We start from the raw sequence: 25,176 nt of genomic DNA, 5'->3' as shown, positions 1-25,176 counted from the left end.
GTTGGAGAAAGCCCAGAGGAGAGCCACAAGGATGATCAGAGGGCTGGAGCACCTCTCCCATGAAGAGAGGCTGAGGGAATTGGTGTTCAGTCTGGAGAAGAGAAGGCTCCAGGGTGACATTATTGCGGCCTTGCAGCACCTAAACGGGACCTCCAAGAAAGCTGGAGAGGGAATCATTATCAGGGACTGTAGCGACTGGACACAGGGTAAAGGTTTTAAACTAAAAGAGGGTATGTTTAGATTAGATATAAGGAAGAAATTCTTCACTCAAAGGTGGTGAGGCACTGGCAGAGGTTGCCCAGAGAAGCTGTGGGTGCCCCATCCCTGTAGGTGCTCAAGGCCAGGCTGGATGGGGCTTTGGGCAACCTGGTCTGGTGGGAGGTGTCCCTGCTCATGGCAGGGGGGGTTGGAACTGGGTGGTCTTTAGGATCCCTTCCAACCCAAACTTTTCTATGATTCTATGATACTGTCTGTATGCAGAGTACAACGTACTCTGAGTAACTAAATCACTGTGGTACACAAAGTGTCCAGCATCTGGAGATGAAGCTAAATGAATTCAAATGCCAAATAAATTTTCATGTTCAACAATGAGTATAATTAGCCATTGGGAGAACCCAGAACTAAAGAAAAGATCTTCTCTCATCAAAAATATATTTTCTGCTCAAGCAGGAATTAATTTAGGGAAGTTCATTGTCCTGCATTATTCCTGTGGTCAAAAAAAGGTTATTGCAATGATCACTTTGTGCTTCAGTAGCCTTTAAATCTATTAATTGTGTATCATCATTAATAAGGGGATAATAAGGATACAACAAACTGCTAAACAAGCAATTAACTGAGCAGCCTTCCATTCAATATAATGATAAAAATGCAAGTAGGTGATAGCATTGAAAAAAGTAACAACAGTAAAAGACAATAACTGAGGCATCATTTATTTTAATCACAGCTGTAATTCCTTAATGAAGACACAGTTTGCAAAAGTGCCATTAAGTGTGGCTTCAAACTATGATAAGTTCTCATGGTGATAATCCTTTTTGATTATTGTAAATGATTCCTGTGGTGGACAATAGGCCTGTGACAGCTACAGCTCTACTTAAAATTGCAGAAATGACAAGTTCTGAGAGGGTAGCCTAATACCACAAACACACTGAGGAAGCTGGGCTCACAGTTTCAAAAGCTATAGCCACTCTGGCATGCACATTTGCAGATGCTCTTCTTGAAATAATTTAAATTTTCATTTCTAAGTCAGGGACTTTCAGTACTTTGTGAAAACTTATCCTTATTAGGAACTGTTGGCTATCTTGGAATTGACAGTGAGCTAGGATTTCTTTAATTTCTTCACTGAAGTTGTTTAAAAGTTATCTCATATTTGTAACTGAAAACATGTTAGACCTATAATATTGTCTTTATATTTGCAGGAGTCTTTAGAATTAAATATTCAAATGAAGATACAGCTCCTGAAAGAAGAAATACAGGACTAATGATTATTTTTGCCTCTTTTCTTTTCTTATTCTAGCACCCTCTATGCCACCATATGAACTCGAAACACCTTTGAATCAAACTGACAGCACTGTGACAGTCTTGCTGAAACCTGCACAGAGCAGAGGCGCTCCTGTCAGGTACTGGGGGAAAAATCTTTATAAAATTAAAACCAAATTGATTAATTTCTTGAACATGTATTCTGGGGATTTTCTACACAGCAATCAGTGTCTAAATTCATGTCTGTATTAGCTCTAATTAAATTAAATAACTGAAGAAAATGAAAGTGCTTTGATGTTGAGTGTTTGTGTATTGTTTAAAGGATTTGATCCAGATGCAAGTGGCTTGTTCTTTGAAGATAAGGAACAAAGCCATAGTTCTGTTGTGTGGGTGGCTTCTTTAAGGTAATTGCTTACTGCAGTGTTATAAGTTCAAGGGCATATCACATTTTCTATGCTGAGCTACTGTCTGTAATATTCTCTCTTCTTGTTTACTTCACAGATTTAAGATAATCAGCTCTTAGTAAGTTAGCCAATTTAAAAAATATGTACTGTAACATTCATGAAGTATTTACTTTTAATTGACCATGAAAGCAGAAGTAGGGGACAAAAAAAGAGAAAACCAGTAGCGTAGGTTCTTCAGTGTTATATAGTGTCTGCTAATGAATTTCCAATTTGCAGTGGTTTATATCACAGTTTCACACCTATTGTAGTAAAAGATGCCTGCTTTTCAGTGAAGAAAACAGAGGATTAGATTATTTTGAATGATAACAAATAATGAGCTTAATACTCTGAAGAGAAGAAAATACAGATGAGTGACATACATTTTTTTCAGAGGTTTAAGATGCTTTTCCTTTTGACTAACCATGGAGCCTCAGTAATGGTCAATCCTGTTGTTACTATTGGGAAATGTTTCCAGCTGTAGTGAATGATTATCAGTTATTTCCATCCTGCTGCTGAGGTTTTGGTAATTTCTGTTAGCGTGGGAAATACAGATCTGTTATATATACATAAAATAACATTTTTGAAGCATTTCATCAGAATATTCCATTTTAAATTTTTTTTGTATTATGCAATATTCATCATTGCACTATATATTACATGTTTGCATAGGTGAATGTATGTATGTCTGAATTTAGGAAATGTCATACTGTTGGTCATTCAGACAACTTTTTAAAAGGAAAATATAACACTTTCAGGAAGTCTGAACACATTGAGAAAAAGAACAGAAAGCAATTAAAACAGATACAGTGAAACTGTTTGATTTAGCAAATTAGATTATAAACAGAACGATTTGATATTTGTCTTCCTTTACCTCCTAAAACATGGTATAGTCTTTCTGCATTCAGGCATCTGGATCAAAATAATACTGTTTAGACTCGTTTTGCTTTAAACACAAACATATAGGACCATAAATAAAAAACAGTTTAATTCCTTCAAACTGCATCGTGAACTAAAGATGATTGACTCCTATAGCAGTAGTGACACATCAGAAGCTTCACTGACAACAGAAAGAAGCTATTAGGAGATTAAAGTACACCAAATAAGGGGATGAGTGGTTAAGAAAATAAGAAGAGGGATTTAAAGTAACACAAAGATTTAGAATTGACAGAAACAGATGAACACAGCAGCAAATTTGCTGAGGTCCTTTGCAACAGGTCTTAAATGAAAGCTGACTGCAAACTCTTAATGTAAATAATTCGTGAAGCAGAGAATGAAAACTAAAGTAGGAATTTCTCAATACTTTTAACATTTTATTGTGCATTAGACTCTCAAGTATATTGTCATTGCATAGCTTGCAGAACACATTCTGCATATGGATGTTATCATCTTAATCTATATTCATCGGGTGTTAAAAGTTTAGTCATACTTCATTTATGCACATCACTAAGAATGATGCCTTGTGTATTGATTCTGCTACAAGCACCAGCTTGGTTAATGCAGGTTTTTGAAACTGCACTAAACTTGCAGTGTAAATGATTGTTGTTGTTTTATTGATCAGCACGTCAGCCATGTCACATAAAATTCTTTAATTCCTGAGATGGATAAGGAGTGCACAAATTCTGCCATTCAAGGCAATGAAGCTAATACCTGAGGTCGCTTGGTATTGCAGCTTTTTTTTTTTTTTTTCTATTTTTCTTTCCTGTGATTAAATTCTTTAATGAAATATGAAAAATCCTGATATCTCCTAACTTATTTAGAATCCTCTCACAACCACCACAACATAAAAGGAGAGAAAGGGCAATGCTGCTTGTTTAAATGTTGCTTCAAAAAACAGACTTTATAGAAATGTTCAGGAAGCTCTGTTTACAATGATAAAGTACACATTAATCATGAAGGCCAAATGGCATTCCAGGTTGTTTTAGACTTTGTAAGACTGGACATGATTAAAATCTATTTTGTCAGAGTTTTAATACAACAAATACTGCTTGCTTTGTCTTCAATTTCAGGTCTTATGGCAGTTGCTGTGTTTATTTCAAGGAGATTATTTTGGAATTATGTATGTTTAAAGCAGTAGTGCATTCAGTAATGATGAATATATGTATTTACTTAACAGTTGGCCAAGCTATTCTGATTTCTAGAATGATTTTAATTTGCAAGGCTTTTTTTTTTTATTTAATTTAATACGATGTCTCTTTGGAAATTGCATAATATATATGTAATTGCGGATTTTTTCTTCCAGAGGTACGTGTAGATGAGTCAGTAAAATTCTAAATAATTTGCATAAAAATCATACAACTGTGAATATTTTTATATAAGGGCTATTGAACATATGTTGAGGTACTCACACTTCCATGGCAATATCATTTCTACCTTTCACTTCTCCAGTGCAAATTAGCCTAAAGTTTGAAAGATCCTGTGGCCAGATCTTCTGCAGGTCCATAGATTGGTCAGTTCCAGTTGCTTCAACTAAGGAATGTTAATGTATTGCAAAGATCTGGCTCATACACGGGAATGAAAAATGTAATGCTCAATGACTGCATGCATTTAGTGTTATTTATGTATTCATCTATGTTAGGAAGAGCTTTAGACTGTTTGCTGCATTCCATTATAAAAGGTTCTTGTGACCTTCTCTGGAAAAGTTTTCCTGCAAGCTTTTAGCATCAGCGGCAGAAGCAAGTTTTCTTTGTCACATAAATTTCCATTCGGTCTTGCCTCGATAAAGGTTGAGTGTTTCCACTTCTTTTATCTGACTAGCATAATCAGCAAAATGCTGTCACCATACCACCCTCCTCCTGCTATTCAGAGCCACATCCTTAAAATGCTGTAAGTGTAAATATCCCAAAGATTTCGTCCCAGATAATACCAGAAACACCTGGTGATAGCAAGTCCTCTGGGAACAGCACACTGGGGGAAGGAGCAAGAAGGATAAAAGACAAGGCAAGGCCATCCAGGCTCTGCTCTGCCTTCTGGTCTTTGGTGACTTTGTGGATAGCACTTGACCTTTCTCACCTTACAGTGCAGAGCTTCTGTGAGCAGGATTTGCCCTGTAAAACTCTTCCAATCAATGCCCCATTTAGGCACTCCTTCTGGTCTTATAGACACCACAAACACCTGGGACCTTCTTCTACCAGCCAGGAGTAAAAGAAGTAACCAAACAGAGCTAATCAAATCAGCTAACCACGTCCTCGATGCCATACATGGCATTTTGCATGCCAGAGTATTTTTTGCACAGGCTGAGGTCAGTCAAAGGAACCCATACGCAGATAAACTGAATCATGTGAGTTGAGATTGTGCTAAAGTGAAGGCAGTCTTTTTATTTTTAATTCCTCCCCTTTATCATTGGTGTGCCCAACTTCTTCAGCACATAGATGGGGTGACCTAAAAAAGGAACAGCTCTTACTGGGAAAATGAGTCAAACATCTCTTTATTTGAAGTGCTTGATTTTGAAACTTAACTTACCTTTAATCTCTCTTCCCTGAAGAAGTGATTTATATTATATTTCAGCTCAAAAGGCTATATTAAGTTATTAGGTATTTTGAAGTGCAGCTGAAAACGACCTTAGAAATTTCAAACTACGCGTTATCTAAAGCGATAAGCACTCCTTTCTACTACTTAGTTGGGTAAACATTTCATGGCGTGCTCAAATTGTCTAAATTCCACAGAGATTAGAGCAATTAGAACAATTTCATATTGGCCTAAGCGAGACCTTTAAAGGCACCCTGTAAATACTAGGTTCATTGTCATAGCTGGAATTAAGGCCTTCTGCATATAGTCCCAGGGATGGGAACAGCACGATTCATCTTAAGATTCATAGTGTAAAGAAACCTCTGTCAACTCGAGCCCAGGTAGCAAATCATTCTTCACGTGGTTTAGCCATTTCAGCACCACTCGTAGTATAATGGCTCTTCAGTGAAAGACCTAATTCCTACCCACTGGCTGGCAGTAAGAAGAAGTAAATTAAACTGAGATTGTCACCTTTGAAATGCAAAGACCCCTTTGTAACACAGCAGTTCCCCACTAGAGCCACTGCGCGCTGCACATGAAGCAGAGGTCGTGGTTGCTCTCCTCCCTGCCACACACATTGCAGGGAAGAAAGGCATATCTTAGGGCCTCATCTCTTTCTTTCAGCATCACCAGTGCTATGAATCAGCCAGATAGGTGTTTGCCACCCCCTCTGCTTGGTCACTATGCCTACTCACTTTCTAATAGGATGACAGCAGGAGTTTGCAGTCCTTGTGCCATGTCAGCTAGGACACGCGATACAGCTGAGACACTTCCATCTGAAGAAATGGGATCATCTGAAGTCTGAGAGACAGCCTGTTAGAAGCCTTCTTTGGGGAAACAAATCTGACAGCCAGCCTTCTAGAGAAGCCACTAACTTCCTTAATCCTTGAAACCTATGGTCTTCACAAGAGCACCTGCCTGGTCAGCAGATCAGCAGATCAAGTGGTTTCGCTGGCCATCGAGAAAGCCAGCAAGCTTTGCATGCTTGCTCGTGTACAAAAGCTAGCAAGCCAGCCAGGCTGTTTGGAGACCAGCGACAGCTATCATTAGAACTCAATAAGAAGCAGGGTTTCCAGCAGCCTGAATGCAAATGTTTTGGGGTATTTTCCATAGCCTTGAAGAGGCCATGGGGCACTCATGTTATTGTGAGTACATGGCAACCACAGAGCTGGGCCTCAAAGGTGCAGGATCCTAAAAGATCCTAAAAGATGGGATCCTAAAAGAGCAGGATACCGTGCATATATTACGGAGGCAGACATCAGTATTATTATAAATTCAGGATAAGTGAACAAATGAGCTTTGAAACAGGAGAATGCTGATTTACACAATGAGAGACGTGTTAGCACTCTGTGTGGACAAAAACACGGCAACCGCAAATGCAAGTAAAAGCATTACAAAACCTGTATTTTTAGCTCTGATCACTCACAATTCCTACTTACTGTGTTATGTAATGCTAGCATGTTATTGTAATTTCCTTCTATTCCCAGTGACATGACAAGGGTTGTAATGCAGTAATGAGAAAAAAAGAAAACCTCATGTAGACACAGCTGAGGAGAGAAATATCAAAAGTATACAGTAATGGGAAAGATTTGGAAAGCTTCTCAATAAACTGAAAAGTGAACTTTGGCCTTTCGAGAGCTCACTGATAAAACAGTCTAGATGATGTTTGGTGGATTTATGATAAATATAAATAGTTATGTTGAAATAACGTTACTATACATGTTCAAAAAGCATTAGTAACTCACTAGTGTTCTGAAATGTCATGTCCAAAATACAGCCTCTTGACAAACTGCGAGACCACAAGGCTTAAAGAGCATGAAGGGAACTTACTGTCTGCTCCTTTATTTGCTTGTCACAAGCATCCTTTCTATAGTTTAAGGGTCTCTAAACATAAAGAGTTGAGTTGTGTGCTGTAGGGTCAGCACCTGCCTGCAAACTGTATTTCCAAATCATAGTTTTACAACCTGTAAGGCAGCCAGTAAACTTTTTTGAGGATGTCTGTGATGCAGCAGGGATGGAGTTTTATTGATGCCCATAATTGTCACTTCTTTATAGCAACAAGTATAATTATTTACAGCAGAAGGGTCAATTTCAGTTTCATTGAGGGAACAGTACAATAATTGCTTATGCTGTAAAAACGCTGTAATTCTTTTTTGTTATGCAGTAGAACTTGTCCTTGGCTTTTTACTGTGACTTGAGTTAGAGTTTATGGTACATGTTGCCTGGGCATGAGCAGTGCAGTTTCACATGTCCTGCTGACTTATTCAGAAATTTCCATGGCCCTTTTACTGTGATGTCTCACAGTCCCAGGGTAAATGGAGCATTGATTCCTGTGTCAATGAGAACCCAGCACAACACTATCTGTCATTTAGCAATGCGATTAATAGAAATTTATCTATTATAAATAAAGCAAGCTAGCTGGAGCAATTCCAGAACAAAAGAGAAAATAGATTATTCTGTTTCTCCAAAGAGATTATTTTTCAGTTTCATAACTCACCAATACTTTCTCAAGGGCTTGGGTATAAAATGACATCTGAAAAATTTGCAGCACTGTTATGATGCTCTGGTTTTTGTTGTTTTTGTTTGTTTGTTTTGTTTTTTTTAATTTGTATTATGATTCCTTCCTTCTACATGCTGGCCTTAAGTAGGATGCAGTGCAGTGGAGAGGATACATTTGCCTAATTCCTAATGATAGTCTTCTCTGTGTTGCTCACCTCTCGCTCTGACAGCATGCCAATCTAGTTCAGTGAGGCTCTTCCTCACTAGCAGCCTGTGGACCATTGGGTTTTTCCAGTCTCCCTGGTGAAGGCTGAAGTCCCATAGCAATTCAGCTTGTGAATAATAAACTCTTGGAACCGATACCATTTTCGTTAGCTCCGGAATGCCAACTTCAGTCAGAATTGTTAAAACATGTTTTTATTGAATCTACTTTTTACAATGAATGGCTCGGTCTCTGAGTGCACACAGACCGCTGTCATTTTTTCCACAGCCACTTTCCAAGGAACATCTACTCAGACCTCCAAGGGCCATATTTAGCCTACTGAAGTTCAGACTTTAGGTCAGCATATTTACTTGTGAATTTTGGATGCCCCGTACCGTTTTCTGGTACTGAGTCCAGCTGGCTAAGAACAGTCCATGTTCGGCTCCCAGGCAGAAGGACCATCTACAGACTGCCAGTTGGGAAGGGGCCCTGATCCATATCCAGAAATTTTGGTGAGAGTGAGTGATAACTGGCTGATGCCAAAGCCGTTCTGGAAGCCATTCAAACCGTTTAACAGGGAGGGTGGTGTACCATTGGTCTACTTAATATCCTGTTATGCATATAGCCTAAGTGGATTGTAGGCAGCTCAATCCTAGCAAGTCAGCGAGCCTGTTCTCTATGTTATCAGAACACCAGCAGAGACCTCTAAGTGGGAGCACAAAGCTCCTCCTGTGCAAGCAGAAGACATGAAATCCTGTTCCTTTCTCCCAGGACTTTTAATATGTTTAATTTTAGATGGTCATTGAGTAAAAACAAATATTTGACAAAATAAGGAGAGTTTCCATTTGATCAGACAGATTCCTTCATGAATGCTCTCTTTCTTCTTCTCTGATTCTTATGGTTCTGTCTGCATGCTGGCCAACCTTAGTAGGAGGAGACAGTAACACAACCTGGGAGGTTGGATGTTGGGAGTGGTATTGTGAAAGCCTCTCAGTTTGAACACGGTATTGAACCCTGGTCAGTAGTTTTTGAGAACCCTGCTCAGACCATTGGGTCACTGTGGAAAGAGCAGGCATGACTGCCACACATCTCTGCAGAGAGACCTTAGAGATTTGTATCTTAAGCAGACGTAGACCTATGCTATAAAGCCCTGGAAAGAGTGCCTTTAAGGTGTTTAAACATAAGCATCTACTTCTGGCTGAGTTTAGGCAGTTCCTTTCTTATGGTCACACTGATCACTTGGAAGAGACTACATGAGAGGTAGAATCCTACATTCATCTCTCTCAGTAACACTCTTGAGTATTTAAGAGACGTGTTTCTCTTTCTCAATGAGGATGTAGGAGACTCAGGTGTATTTCCTGGGCACTTTCCTTGAAAGATAAAAGTGTTTAGTTTTAAAAAAAGTCTGAAGAATTTAGGGACCGTAATGAAAGAGTGATGAGTATCACTGGAAGTTACTGCATTGCATGGTTTAAAAAGTGCACTCAGGTTATACGTGCCTGAGTTCCAACACAGAACAACCAGAACACTCTTTGAAAACACAGGAAAGAGATACTGTTGTCCTGTATTTACTGAAGTATGCCAGGGATTTATTTTTGTTTTACTGTGTGCTGTGGAAGGATTGAAGAGGGAGTACATGAAATGTGTACATTTCCATGAGCAATCATTGAACAGGATTATGTGGGGATGTACTTTCTGGAGGCTCTCCAAAATCATTTTTTGAAGGGAGGTATCACGGTAGCCCAGTGCTGGGTGACCCATTCAGAATTCCTGTAACGCCACGGTTAGGAATAGTCAGACACATATAACCCATTGATGTCCTGGAAGCTTTCACTGTTGACACTCTGTGCATTAGGCATGTGCCATCTTCCTGTATCCATAATGTCAACGTGGAATATCGTTTTACAATTTAACATTTTATCACTCAGCTACAGGTGTATTTTCATGGGCATTTGAATCTCATCAGTGTTTTTGTTCTTGAGTGCCAGATTCCATAGTGAGAGATCCCAGGTACAAAGTGTAAAATCACTTTTAGTGATTGTTCACCCATTTTGACTAAATAAGCACTCAGGTCAGTCTTGAAAGTCATGTTGGAAGTTGCTTGGTCCCTCTAGATACCGAAGCCTTGTCAGTGTTGCACATCAATCTTTCTATCCTTTAGCCATGTCATATGCTTTGAATTTTTCATAGTTCTTTGTATTCAGTTGCTTTTCTTTCATAGAATTTAAATTAACTATATATTTTTAAGTGGCTCACAAGAGCTCTAAACCAGCGGCCATGATGTAAGTACATATTCATTGTGCTGTACTGTGAAGTGTTGAATTAACGATGGAGAGGTGACCAATAACGTTCTGCATGTTCTATTTATAAGTATCAAATATCAATGTAACATGCTGAAAACCACTTGCCAGTAAAAGCAGATCCTACAGCGTTGGATGGGAACGATGTACAGGAAGTACTGAATAGCCTTCAGGATTAACCTACCACAAATAAGATGAAATGCAATGTTTTGCATTTACGAGCTAATAACAAGGATACTTGCTGTAAGATGGAGGATTATTTTTGGAAATAACAGCGGTGAAGAAAGTGTGTATTGATGGCTTGTGGTATGACTGTGAGTCATCAAAACATGGCTTGGCTGTGGAATAGTCAAATAGACTGCACACAGCAGGTAGGGTTTCCAGCAAAGGTGACAATCTATAAATGACATTATAGAAGACACTGGCAGGACTTTGTGTGAACTGCTGTGCACAGCTCGGATATGCCGAGAAATGCTAATCTATATACTAGCACCACAGCAGCAGAGTTTTATGGCATGAACGATCACGGAGCTGGTAAACATGTATGTGGAGGGATTCTGAGAGCTAGATTTGTTTCAGCCAGCCAGATAGATGAAAAGAAGATACGGTTGTTTTCCAAAAATAACTTCAGAGCAATAAACTTCAGAGAGGAAAAAGAACAATTTCAGTTAAGAGAGCACCTAAGCAAACATGTAAATGAATCAAATTTAAAGCTTCTACTCAGTGGTGAACTGAAGCTCTGGAACAGATACAGATACAAACATGAGGAAGGTGGTGGTAAATAATTTTAAAGAAATTATTATATGATGCAGTGTTTTGTGACGGATGGTCACATGGCACTATAGTTCCCAAAGTCCCTTTTGAGTTTTCTGTATATGTCATCCCTCAATAGGGCACGACAAGCTTTGTCAAGAGGGTCACATATACCAGAGCTGTCTTTGTCAGGGAGCCAGAAGTCTTTTTTTTTTTTTTTTTTAATATAATTTAGGTTACAACACAGAATTAACCTGTACTATATAAATGCTTTTTCTATAGATTCTCTTACAAGGGTGCATCTTCATACTTCAGTTGACCTTAGGTTTTTTCCTTCTGGTACTATTTTTTATGAGGAAATTTATATGAGCCTTTTATTCACTAGCAAACACTAAATGACCGCATTAAAAAAGATTCTGTTACTAATACATAAATGCACGGAAGGAGTACTGTGGTTTACAGGACAAAGTGCTCTGGGGGACTTCCTAACAGTTAGTATAAATAAAATTTGATTGAACCATTCTGTGTGCACTAAAGCATTTAGATCATGCATTCTGTACAAACAAGTGAATGCTTTTATATAATGTTAAGTAATATTAAAGGAGACAAAAGAATAATGAGGAATGCTACCTGGAAAGAAGAAGAAAAACTATAGATGTTCTCAGAGTGAAACACTGCCATTTCCCATACTGGATGCTGAAAGATTATTCATTTTCCTGAACATTAACATGAGGACTTTCTTTCTGTTACACTGTTCATTTAAGCAGGGAAGAAAACCACTGGCATTTGCAGCAAGCATCATGACTCTAAAGCATTGCTAAGTAAAAGCTAATCTGTTCAACTGGATTACATTAAATGACATAAAGAAACATTAGAGTCACTTACTCAGCTGTACAACTGAAAGCAGCAACTGTTTAGTCAGGAGCAGTATAAATGCCTCAGCCTAAAACAGCCTCAGAGAGTGGTAGGCTAGATGTCTAAGGCATTATAAAAATGTTGAATTTGGGGAGAAATTGCCGTGGGGAAATAAGATGAGGGTGAATGATTTAACTGTGTTCTCACATCTAGAGCTGAAACTGTTTTCAGGATTGGTCTCACGGGGTAGTAGAAGCACAAGACCTGAGTCTGATCTGTATTTAACATCTGTTCTAATCCTAAACTGTGCAGAATCTTTTATCTACAGCCAAATTTCCTGTGGGAAGAGCCATATAGTATCATGCTGCCAGGGTTTCTATGCCACCTAATCCTTCCAGAATCATTCCCAGTGCAGGGAGAAGGACGAGTTACACCTTCACTCACAGAAGAGAAGGTCAGACATATTTATCCACACAAGTCCTGAGAAACTGGGGACAATGCTACAAAAATGGCTGGTTTTCTATATCTGCCTGCATCATTCTGCACTGCTGATTAGAGTGCCCTGCCGAGACTTTTTGTGAAGAAGAAAGGACAAAAATGAACACAGAAAGTAATCTCCATTTCTGAATTGCTGGACTAGGACCCACTGCATTAAAGTTGTGGAAAGAGGTGATAACATTGAGAGATGAGAATTTTGTTGTGGTTATTTTTGCTATGGTCCTGCTCTCCCACAGCAGAATTGGCAGGAGTAAATTTATCTGCTATGCCTTGGGTTGCCTAAGTGATAACACTGGTCTTTTCAGTTGCAACTGAAGCACAAGCATGTGCTGCTTACCACTGAGTCTCCCATGAAAGCATAGCATCTGGTAGAAGGAGAGAATGGACAAATGAGACAACATCTTAAAACAGCGCAGCAGAGCTGTTTGAACTAGTCTCTCAGTGCTCCATGTTGTATCCCCTGGTTGAATAGATGAAAAACTTTATATCCTCTGTGAGTGCTTTAATGAGCAGTAAACAGTTTTCAAGCTTTGAATAAAAAACCTGTTGAAATTGGCTTGTGTATTCGTTTAGCTGTCTCAGCAAATATTTTTTTTCTGTGCTGCACATAAGCCAGCAGGTTGCAGAGCATCCTTGAAGCATTCTCCCTCTACTTTAAATCCGCTCTTTTTAATACATTTATTTGCTTTATTCCCCAGCCCAGTTCAGTAGTAGGTTTCCAGTGCACAATGCTTTGTGGAATGTAGAATGATTTACTGTTTTAGCTTTAACTTTGTATCATAAATCAATTAGCTGATCTGCTCTTCTAAATACAAATTCTTCGATCCTGTGTAATATCCAAGCTTCTTCATCAATTTGCATGTGTGTATTATTTTGCATTTTTAAGTAAGAGCTATGCAACTCCATACAGTTAGACATGTGAATGTTGTTACATTTCAATGTTTGCAGGAGTTCATGGTTTACTGGAAAATATTGAAGTAGATTATTGCTTACTTGTAATACATTTTTCATAGCAGAAATTATTTTTTTAAATTGTAAACCCCTAAATATATTGCAGTAGATACATAGATCTTTATACTGTGGTTTTACATCTATAAGCCATATGTTTGTTTTTCTTATATTTTGCAAACTGCGTATCCCTAGAAATTTGCAGAGAACAGAGTGAAAACCACTGCTCTGGATGCAGCATCTTATATAATAAGCATAAATTGTGAGATGGATACTGGAGATTGAGCAATAGTATATATTACCATTTCTGCATGGATTTAGAAGTGAGGAAATCTTCCTATTCTTTAAAACTGAATCACTTAATTTCTCTCTCTCTTTTTTTTTTTTTTAATTATTCTTTTGCTTTATCTTTGTGCAACTATTGATTACCCAGGATGTGTCTGGCCTTCCTGGCTGCCAGGGCACACTGCTGGCTTGTGTTCAACTTGCTGTCGACCAGAACCCCCAGATCCCTTTCTGTGGGGCCGCTCTCCAGCCTCTTGTCCCCCAGTCTGCACATACAGCCAGGGTTGCCCTGTCCTAGGTGCAGAACCTGGCACTTGCTCTTTGTTGAACTTCATTCAGCTGGTGATTGCCCAGCTCCTCCCAACTTAGTGTCATTTAGACCTTGCTAGATCTATTCTCTGTCTATTTTGTGAAGTCTGGGGCATAGCACTGTATCAAATTCTGCAATAATAGTAACTAGATTGTTTCTTCTTTTCATCCTGTTTTATGTAGCAGGAAGTAACCAGGTAGAGTCTGATGGTTCACAAATCATCAGGGACTTTGCTGGAGCTGAAGGTGTGTTGTAATGAATTTTTCTGTACTAGTCAGAAGCAGACCTACGATTTGCAAGCTGTAGAGCTTTGCTTGACCATTAGAGAGTCAGGCATACGCTTTCAGAAATGCTACCACTGATTGTGTTAAGATGGGCTGTATGATGTCTCAGGTAGCTGCATATTGGTTTGCCTTTGTTCAGACTCCTAGAATTTCATTTGTTTCTTCCTGGTTGATCTATACTTTAATGGCATTGTGCATCAATATTTTATTTCTCCATGACAGATTGAAAAGAAAGGATCAGTCAGCTCTGCCATGGGTTTTGGTTTTAAATATTTCTTTTAGATCCTTTCCAACTTCATTCTTTTTTAAACTAAATAATTTTAGACAGTTTCGCTTTTTAAATTTCTTTTAATCTGTGACAAGACTTTACTTTTTTTTCCATGCTTTCCAGTTGTTTTATAAATTGGCCTTGGCAACCTGAAAACTGGTTAAATGGTGTAATATTGGTTTATAAAAGCTTCTCGCTTGCTGTATACCAAGATATTATTCTCTCCTTGTATTTATGAACTTACCATTTTCCTTTGTTCTTCAAAAAAAAAATAGGCAAAGAACATAAAGCTGATTAAGAAGCTTTGAAATGGTTGTTGGATTGTTGCAAGTATCATAAATGTAAATTCATTGAAAATATGTTTTCTGGCTTGGTACCAAAATATATTGTCAGAGTTTCAGAATTCATTGAAACAGAGAACACTGTTAAAAAGTTAAGCCTTCAAGGATTCAATTCTTTAGACAGTGAAAATCTTATTTTATGATATAATGGCACATCCTAGCCTGCAATAATAAATAAGATTGTTCAGTTCTTATGAATCACTACTAAACACATGATCTCAAGGTCATATGATTTGATTTGGACTAACTTTGGCTCACAGTTGTGCTTCTTTACAATCTGGTCACATTCTGTTAGATCTTTGGTAATTCATCTGAAGTCATCCAGGTAAATTGAACGGATGAACAGAAACATATTTATTAATAAGTCTTAAAATAACTTATATTCCACTGCTGGTGGTTTTTGTAAAAAAAATCCGTAGCTTTCTAAGAGGGTAGGACCACATCTGCAACAGCTTGGTGCTGAGAAGCAGCCAATCTGACTGAATCGAAGACATGTAGAATCGACTGCTAGTTATTATCTATTTTTGTACCGTATAAGGTGATACGTTTGTACCATGTGTATGATATCTAGCCTTTAATTATAATTGCTGTGTCCTTCTGCTTGTTACAAATTTCTAATTACTAAATTGCAGTGACATCAAAGAAAAAAATGCTCAGATAAAGAAATCCTTAAATTAGTTAAGACTGAAAAAAAAAATCAGCAGAAAAAAATCTTTAATCCTGACCTAATTTACCTGAAAATCTGTCCCTGATGTGAAGATTAATAACAGGTGGCCTTTTAGGGAGCACTCAGCTTGAGTCTAATGTTCTAGTTGTTCTTTTATTATCCCGACCCTCTATAACGAAAGGATTTTTTTCACCCTGCCCTTTGTTCACAATATGGGACTGTAATTGAGTTCATATTTCTCACCCAACCTTTCAGCTGTAATTAATATTTTATTATATCAGATTTTATCACTAAATAGCCTAGCAGCAGGGTATTGAGCCACACACGCTCTCACACACGCGTACACACACAAAAGCGATAGTGACTTATTGATGCCAAGCAAGTTCCTTGTAATGAGTTACGGTTGAGAGAATATAAAATACATTCATCGTACCCAGCTAATATTCCAAAGCAATTTAGGACTGATCTTATCTTGATCAAACCAGGACAATGAGAATTAAAGTTACAAGAATGAAATATTCAACAGTGTGCATCTATTTATTATATCAAACGTGGCATCTAACAAAAATTGCCTATGCAAGACCAGCTATTATCTTTTTTCATTATTGTTTTTTATGAACAAGAGCAGTTTAGGTTATATGCTTTTTGCACTAAGAGTTACATGCTGTTCTCAGAGGTTTGCTAAGCAGGAACACCTCCACAGCACAACAGATGTAAAACTGAGCATTTAAGTCGCTATGCTACTTGTTCTTTAAAGTGGAATAAGCCAAAATGCATTCTACGTACTGAGATTTTTTTGTTCATTTGTTACCTTAAACTATTCTGATGGAAGGAAGTTGTTTTTAATACAAGTTTTGAAAGGTGGCGGCAGTCTTATCATATAAACAGCTATAAACCAGTTTGGAGAAAAATGTTTCCTGAAACTAAGTAACTTTGATGATGGGGCATTTTCATTATAAAAGCCTTCCACATAATTTGGGACTAATGGTTGTTTTCATTCCTGACAGGATTTCACAGCAACTTTAATGCTCTTTGCCTCTCCCTCTCTGTCTCTCCCTCTTTCCCTCTGTATCTCTCCCTTTTCCCCATCTCCCTCTTCACTCACTCCCTGCTTCAAATAGGTGATTGCTGGAAAAAAAATATTCAAATTAAGACGGAGTTCACTAGCAGGCCACTGTAAAAGAAATTCTCTACTTTAAATGTTTTATTAATTCTTTGATATCAGCAAAAGTAACATCTTGAAATGTATCTCTGCAACATCTTTAAAAAATAAAATGTTTGTACACAGTGAAGTAACCCAGATCCTGACTTGTTCCCTGAGGGAGAGCTCTGTGGTAGCGAAGAAAAGCGGCTAAGCTTCTTCAGACAGCAGGAGAGTGATGACTGTGGCTCTGGTTACTGAAAATAATAGTCTTATTCCTGTAGGAAGGGTGGCCTAGACGATACTGCACTGGGGCATGATGCAGATGAGACCAAGGTTTGATTTCTGGTTCAGGTACGGACATTCTGTGTAGCTTTCTGCGAATCAATATATCATGCTCTCTCCATTCCTATCTGTAGAATGAAAATAAATTGAAGTAATATTTTCTGCTTTAAAGGAACTGTGAGGAAAAAATATCTATGTACGGTTGTGAACAGCTCTGCAATTGTGGGGAGTGTCATACATAGTAAGCAGCTGTATGAACAGGTCATTGTCTGGAGAAAGTTCTTCCTTTTTTTGGGCATCTCTTTCATGATGTCCACCACAAGATCTCAGAATAGTGGCTTTGTGGAATTTTTCGTGGTATTCTTATCCTCACAATTCCTCTCTGGTTTTCATTCTTTTTATAGCCATGTTGTGAGCAGACTGCAAAGGCAGAAGGAGGCATCCCCATTTTATTCTGCTCTGCAGTGAAGTCAGTCTCAAAGCCCTGGAGAATCCAAAGCCTTAGGTTAGTTCAGTTTAGACCAGCATCATTTAAGTTAGTGCTGCTGCTGCTTAGGCTTTAAATTAAGAGCATAAAGCCTTGTGGAGTGAGATCAATAGTATCTAGTGTCTAAAGGGACTGAGAACTTATGCTGAGTAGGAATAAAACCTGTTCACTGGTCGGATGAATGAAGGAAGCACTTCTTTGCTTGTGTGTCCTATATATTCTCACCCAAGGTAAGAATTGAATTGAGTTAAGTTTACACCAAAGAAAACAAGGCATATGTGTTGTACTGTTCACACATCCGGGCACCTTCCCTTCCTCATTCATGTTGGACCTCTTGGAAATTTTCAAGCACATTTGATACCTTTTAAATGTTGTATAGATTTGAAGTTTCATTTTTTTTCACATTTTGGGATCTCTCCATACAGAGGAAAGATCCAGATTAGTATCCATGCTGGAAGTTAGGCTGTGTTATGGCATGAACTTACTAGTTCATTTCATTTTGTCCATCAGTAGAGAGCTGCAAATACCAGCAAGCCCATATGTAGCCCAGAAACAGCCACAGCATGTGTTGCCTCTTTTCCAGACAATATTTGGGACATACTAAAAGGAGCTGAGCATATTGAGGGTGGGATCTGGGTATCACAGACGATGTGAGGAACACAGGCAGGATTACGGCATGTTCTTGGGTAAACGTTCTGAACTTCTCACTGTACAACTCACACTGTCTTAGTCTATTTATAAGACTCCTAAGACTCTTCTGTTTTCAAGTGGCATTTAAAGAATGCAGTACTGGATCAATGTAAATGGAATGCCGTTGTCCCATATACATAAAAGAGACCTCAGCAGAGACATTTTATATAGCCAAAAATAAAATGGTGACATACCTATTAGAAGGCTTATCGCCTTGTGTATATCAGAGCTATTTATGGGAGACGCCAAATATCAGTAGGCAGAACAGTTCAAAAAATAGTCAGTAGATCATCATGAACACAAAGAGATCTTGTAGCAGCCATTCTTGGTTAAACAATTCCTCCCCTTCCCCCCTAATCTTACAGAAGTATATGATATGATTTCATAACGTAATTATGGAATCAAGCACTTTTTACAAACATATTGCATGTGATTTATAAAGAGTAGCTGAATGTAACTTGTTACAAAATGCTTTGCTTAAAGCATACCTGGTTTAGATTGGCTTAATATTTATTTTAACTTTCCTCCTTCTGCTTTCTCTTTCACTTCTTTTTTGTCAAAGGTGATGGTACATCTCAACCTATTTTCAGTATATTCCCTGTTCTTTTCCTTTTTATTTTCTTCTTTCTCTATGTTCCTGTGCAGAGCCATAAGTAGTCTTTTGTATTCTTACATCTCAGTCTTTTCCTGGTTTTGTTTCCTCAGTTTTCTTACTCTTTTCACAGGCACAGTTACCTACCTGCAAGCTAAAACTATTTCAATGTGTCCTCACAGCCTCTTCATTCTAAACATTTCTTTCCCTAAAAATAGCAATAAATACACCTCCTGTTGCCTTCCTTAGCTTGTCACTTGCAGTCTGTATTTAGTAGCTAGATCTCATTGATACAGTATGGAGCACATTAGGGGAGATCTATGATCAGAGATGTCTCTTGCTCATCCAGCAAATACACCATTAAAGCCTGAGAGAATGTATGAATACAGAGCCAAATGTTCTCCTCTCTTGTGTTAGTTACACCTGTAGAAAATTACTTTGAAGTCATGTGAAATAGTCCCTTTATAAGTAGGTTTAATTTTATTGTCATTTTGCACTCACTTCATCCTGTTCAGGACTACATAATATGTACAAAATCTGTATATTTTCCTGACATTTGGGAGTTTGAAGAATAAGAAGCCTTACATGAATCCATATTAAATATGGAGAGTGCAAGTCACAGAGAGGATGTAAGTGGTTCAGAAAAAGTGAGTTGTTTCTGATCATTATTTTTCTTGAGGCCTGCAGTGGTTTAAAATGTATTTTTTTTTTCAGCAGAAGAAATAAGAAGAAAAAAATTACCTTCTCGGTGACAAAGGGAGGTATACGCTTCTTTACAGGAAAAAAATATGTGTAGAATTATGTGGTTGTTTCTAAGTATGGAGAATTACTAATACTTTGTCCCTCATCAAATTGACTGTATCAATATATAGTAGTAGTCTGCCACTTGGAGAGTAGGGGTAGGGATACTATTTTGGTATTAAGGAATTCCAGGTGCAGAAATGTTGCGGAGACATAGTTGGATCCATGTCATCCTGTTCTTCCTAATTCTAACATAATCTCTTAAACTTGTGTAGCAGTGTGGTAGTTTCACTTCCAAGTCAGTCCTAATTGAGCACTAGCATTTAAATAATTAAACACAATTAACCACAGGGCTCTATACCCAGGGGGAAAAGACAGTAAGGAAGGAAAATGGAAAGAGAAAAGGAAGAGGAAGGGCAAGTTTCATCAATATTTATCCAGGATTTGCGTGGGCCAGGAAGGCTAGGAGAAAGTTTTGATTCCCTTGCCAATCAATGAACCTGTGTTAAAGTAGAGCAGGCTCTTGTGTCACAGTTATTTTTGGCGTTATGTATTAGCACCATTTATATAAGTGGTGACCAAATGATTCTTATCAATTTTAGTACACTGTTCTAGTAGTGAGCTAACACTTGCTTTGAATAAGAGTAGGTTACCATGTGTGTTGAATTTACTGATTTTGCAAAGGATGAACTGGAGAAAGTGAAAACTGCAGGCTATCATGAGCACACTGTATGTTGTGAGATGGAATACAGACTACTACCACTTAAAAGTTTGAAATCTTTTACTATCCTTAAAATATATATATATATATATTGCAAACTGAATTCCTTAGAAGTGTTTTTTTCTCTCTCTCCTTCTCTCTTTGATTTATTTGCCAACAATACAAAATTGTATGTTGAGTCATCATTTATGTTAACTAAATCTAAATGTAAAAAATCATAAACTCACAGCACCTCACAAACATTTTATGAATGGTTCGTGATTGCCTAAGATTAAAAGGCCAAAGATCTGCTGAATGTTCTCTGCCCCTGACTTAGTGTTCTTAGGTTCTCTAAGACAGAGAATCTGTATCAGGAACTAAGGGAAATAATGAATTACACTATGTCATCAAGATTAGGTGGCACCCATCTGGCCACGAGAAGGTAGAAGATGTAATTGTCTCATGTTTCTTTCATTCAGATTTTCTTCTAAGAATTTTTGGAGCCCAGGCGTGCGTGTCTCCCTGAAATCCTAGAAAGTCCAAATTCACAAAAGAGGGTTTGTTTTTTTTTTTTTCTGTGTTTGGAAGAAACATTTAAATCCATGATGAACTTACAATGACTAATGCTTTACCGCTTTCAGAGCACATCTCACTTTGCTGCAATTAAGATATCATATAGCAAGTGTTTTCGTTCTCCAGGGAACTGAATGCATTGTCATATACTCCCCTGGAGACTATCCTTGGAGGAAAGAACAAGCAAAATATCTTTACCTTTCAGTGACATAATAGTCCCTACATGAGACCTGTCTGGATTTCCTGTATATATACACAGGAATGCTAAAAAGAGATTTGCTTGGATGTATTTTTTCCCAGAAAATCCCTTTTGTAAATATTGACTTTAAAGTCTTTGAGACTGTCCATATGAAAGAGTTGGACAGTGACAAAGAAGCTTAGGAGTTTTACATTAAAAACCAGATACCATTCCCCAATGGACTTAGGTCTGTGAAGATAAAGCTTTATTACAACACCTGAGAGTTTACATTTGGCAGTATCTTTAGGGGCTGAACCTAAGCTGTCTTATCTCCTCCTTTACAGCTGTTTAGGTATTTTTGCTTTGATTGATCTGAGAAATAGGGCTCCCTGCATGACAATAGAGGTGCTGTACTGTATTAGTCACTGCTGTGTTCACTCTAGGTCTGATTCAGAAAGTTTTGTGGCTCTCTGCAATTTGAATATGGAACTTTTGCCACGGGCTGGAAACTTTAGTTGCTAGTCATAGTTTTTCCTGAGAATGAAGACAAATCCTGCCTTGGAGAAGTAGACCAGACTTATCTCTAGGTTTGCAAAATTAGAAAATAAAGCCAGGTGTGAAAGTAGAATCATTCCATTTAACTTTCAACAAGTAACAAAACATTTTTGTTTCCTGCACTGAAGTTTGAGCATTTGCAAGAATTTTGATTGCTTCTGTATGGCCAGTATTATTTGCAACATTGCCTGGTTTTCCTTCTTACTCCTTACTCCTATTCCCTAAACTTGAAGTTTATACAGTCATTCATTTTCTCTCTATCCCACTGGTTACCTATTCACTTTCAAAAATAATAATAATAAAAAAATTGAGTCTCATAGACATTGTTTCACATATGCATGGACAAGCAAAGTCACCTCTCCTAAATAAACTGCACGCTCTATGTTCTTTCAGACTACCCTTATCCCAAGAACGTATCTTCCCTGGGAACAATTATTCCTGCTCCCACTCCCATCAGCCTAAAAAAGCTGATCTTGAATATAGCAGTGGCCTCTGTTTGACACACACAAAAAAAAAAACAAACATAGTTTTAGCAACATCCACCTCGCCCTTCGACTACATGTGCAAAATTCAACTGTGGTCATAGGGACAGGACGATTGCTCAGTTGGTTCACTCACCTCATGTCTGTACTGAAAATGACAGCAGTTGGAGTATATTCTGGTCAGTATATATTATGTGCTGCCGGACCTTCCAACCCCTTGGTAAAGCCTAAGTCATGATAACACTGAGGCACCTGGTAAATCAGGGATATTCATTATCACCTTTATTTAATACCGCCTGTAATAAATACACAGAGCCTTGCTCAGAAGGAAGAGAATTTGTGGAAATCTTTAGTAACCTTCTTCTACTTACCTGCTAACTATAAATTATAAATTCTGTCCTTTAAAGAGTAATTTACCTCTTTTCTATTTCAAGACATAGTTTACATATAATATCTGGTATATTTAATTTAATATTTAAGGTATCACATGGACTATAGTAATATAAAACAGTGTATGGGCAGGTGTCAAAAAAGGAATAGATCAAAATTTCCAGTGTTACTCCCTATGGATATGACTTATGAACATCAGAAACAACTGATGTCAGAGATCAAGAACATGTTGAAGATTATATCTAAAAATTGTCCAGAGATTGCCTTTTTTTTTAAAGAAGCAGTGTTGAATAATAAACTTGTGGCTTAACACATGATATATGAAGATACAGATACAAAGATACATGAAGCTTTAGGTACAAGGCATGGATAAAGCAACTGATTTAAAAGTGCTTAAGGCTTACATGGCAGGACTGTGTCTCTGGCAAGCATGCTAGAAGAACTTTCGTAACACAGTTTCACTTCACATAAGTGGTGAAATTTCTTGTTGGTGAAAGTATGGGGACCCTGTGGACTTTCATGTTTCGAGTGATTGAATTTTTCCTGGACATAAGACTGAGATAACAAGGCAGTTTTGGGGTTTCTTAACTTTGCTATCTATTATAACTTTGGTATCATAGCAGAAGAATGCAGTGAAGTGATTCTAGCTTACAGATAAAGTAGGGTTATAGGAATAAATAAGTGAAATCATGGTCAGTATGTACATTAAAAGTAATTCTGTTGTTTCAGCCTGATGTCATTATAAGAAAGCATGCATGCAAGTTGAAAGATAGAGATCTGTAAAATGTACCAGTTAAATATATTTACAAAAAAAGCATGAAACTACAAAGAGCCCTATCATAAAGAGCAGAAAAAATCAAATTAGACTCCACAGTGTCACTCTTAACAAAGTCTACAAAAGTAGCCCAACAGTTTACACAGCTTATCAGGACAGTGTTAGTGGAACTTAACAGCTTTGCAGGCTTTGTACATTACCTAGAAATGTATATATATATTCAAGGATAATATAAAAGAAGGTCTTGAACAGTCCAGAGAGAGTAAGAAACTTTTCCCAGTTCCATTTTACATTTTTACTGAGAAAGCAGAAAACAGACTTACAGCAGAAAACTGAGGCACAAAACTGTTTACTTGCCTAGGATCACAAACAAAGGTAGTATTAATACCAGTAAATAAATCCAGATAACCTTAGTCCAGATTTATATATATATATATATCATTTCTGATGGCTTCAACAAATTGCATCCAATTAGGTGAAGCATCAAGACCATTTAAGAGAGAAAAAAAGGTGCAGATATTTCAAGCATGAAGTAATCAAGCTTCTTTTCCCTTTGTTTTCAATTTGGAATTAGTTTTGGTGAAGTTGTAATTACAAATCCATCAGTTTCAATTGATAGGAAATAGGAAATACACAGCTAGTACATCTTAAAGACTTATGGATTAAGAATCCTGAAATCCATTCTTGTATCCAGTAGGCCTTTCTGGAAAATGGCTTCATCTCTTTGAATGAGACTTTGATTAAATACTGTTTGATTTATTGCGTTCCAGTAATGTAGAATAATTCCTGATTCAGTAAGTGACTAACACCCAGCATTTCATGTACTTAAGAACAGATGTATATATACACTTAAGTCTTCTTTTGAGTTGTTTCAGTGCCATATGTTTGGTTCATTTTTCCAATATCTAAATGTTCTTAGCATCTTTGATTAATGTACTAAAATATCTTCTTTCGTCTTTCATGTCTTTTTTTTCAGCTTTGTCTGAAGAAAAATAAATGTATATTTAGGAGGCATTGAGAAATCATTTTAATTTAAGCAAGCCAGTTTCAGTAAATATCTGAGAAGCCTGGTATGTCTAATTGCTAACCAAAATTACAGTCCTCATTATGTTTAGATCTGTATCTCTGTATAATCATTTAAATTTGGAAACGTTTTGTAATTGTTAAAAAAACAGTTTAAAAATTGCATTATTTTTTTCTTTTTTTCCAGATACCTTTTTTAATCCCCAAATTTGAAATGCTTAGTCTTTAAGTTAACAATAGTTGCCATGTGTTCCTTTTTTGATGCAACACTAAGTTTCAGCTTATATGAAAGTAGGTTTTGTGTTCAATTTCCAAGGCATTGGAATTCTACAGTAGAACTGCATAATGTGAATTAAACTCAAATGACATTTCTTTCCTTCAGAAAGTTCAATTTAAGTCCTACCAATAGCTGATACACTTTCAGCACCTTTCACGATAGTGTAGATTTTATTTTTTGGATTACAGGTAGGAAGACTTTATCCTCTGAAATGTAGAGGTGTGGAAAAGGAATAATGCAACTTCAAATAAGCAGGAAATATGACTAATACCTCCAAGGAATAATAGAGTTCTGATGCAGTGCTAGCTCAATTTATTAGACTTGAACCCTTTTCAGCATAGGCAATTGAGCTGTTACATATTAAAGAAAGCAATTTTAACAATAAGAATTAGAGAAAGCTTTTGGATTATAATTGTAATTGGGGTAATTTTTTTAAATTCGTTAGAAAGATGATCTCACTTAATACAAATGTAAAACATATCACTCAAGAAGTTCTGTCAGGTTTCCATTGACCCAGGTGCTTATAATGTGTTAATTTACATCAGAGAAACAGCAGTATGTGGCAAATGGGCAGCAGATAGGATTTAGTTATTTTTCATTAGCACTTGGACTTTGATAAAGGGGAACAGAAAAGAGCTGCTTGACCTTTTAGTT

General features: G+C 37.4%; 1 protein-coding gene across 5 annotated transcripts in view; it reads left to right on the top strand.

Moving 5' to 3' along the window:
• The window catches only part of PTPRM (protein tyrosine phosphatase receptor type M), a 462,170-nt gene that overhangs the window by 254,554 nt on the left and 182,440 nt on the right, over positions 1 to 25,176 (top strand). For all 5 annotated transcript variants that reach the window (XM_082753666.1, XM_082753665.1, XM_082753667.1 and 2 more), the window contains exon 11: positions 1,514 to 1,616. In XM_082753666.1, the coding sequence (XP_082609792.1) occupies positions 1,514 to 1,616 (103 nt within the window). The remainder of the gene's footprint in view (positions 1 to 1,513; positions 1,617 to 25,176) is intronic.

The sequence above is a fragment of the Aythya marila genome, assembly GCF_965140915.1.
Source record: "Aythya marila genome assembly, chromosome: 2".
Taxonomy (NCBI): Eukaryota; Metazoa; Chordata; class Aves; order Anseriformes; family Anatidae; genus Aythya; species Aythya marila.
Note: the sequence above shows the minus strand (reverse complement) of the source record. Positions and strands in the feature narration are given on the sequence as shown.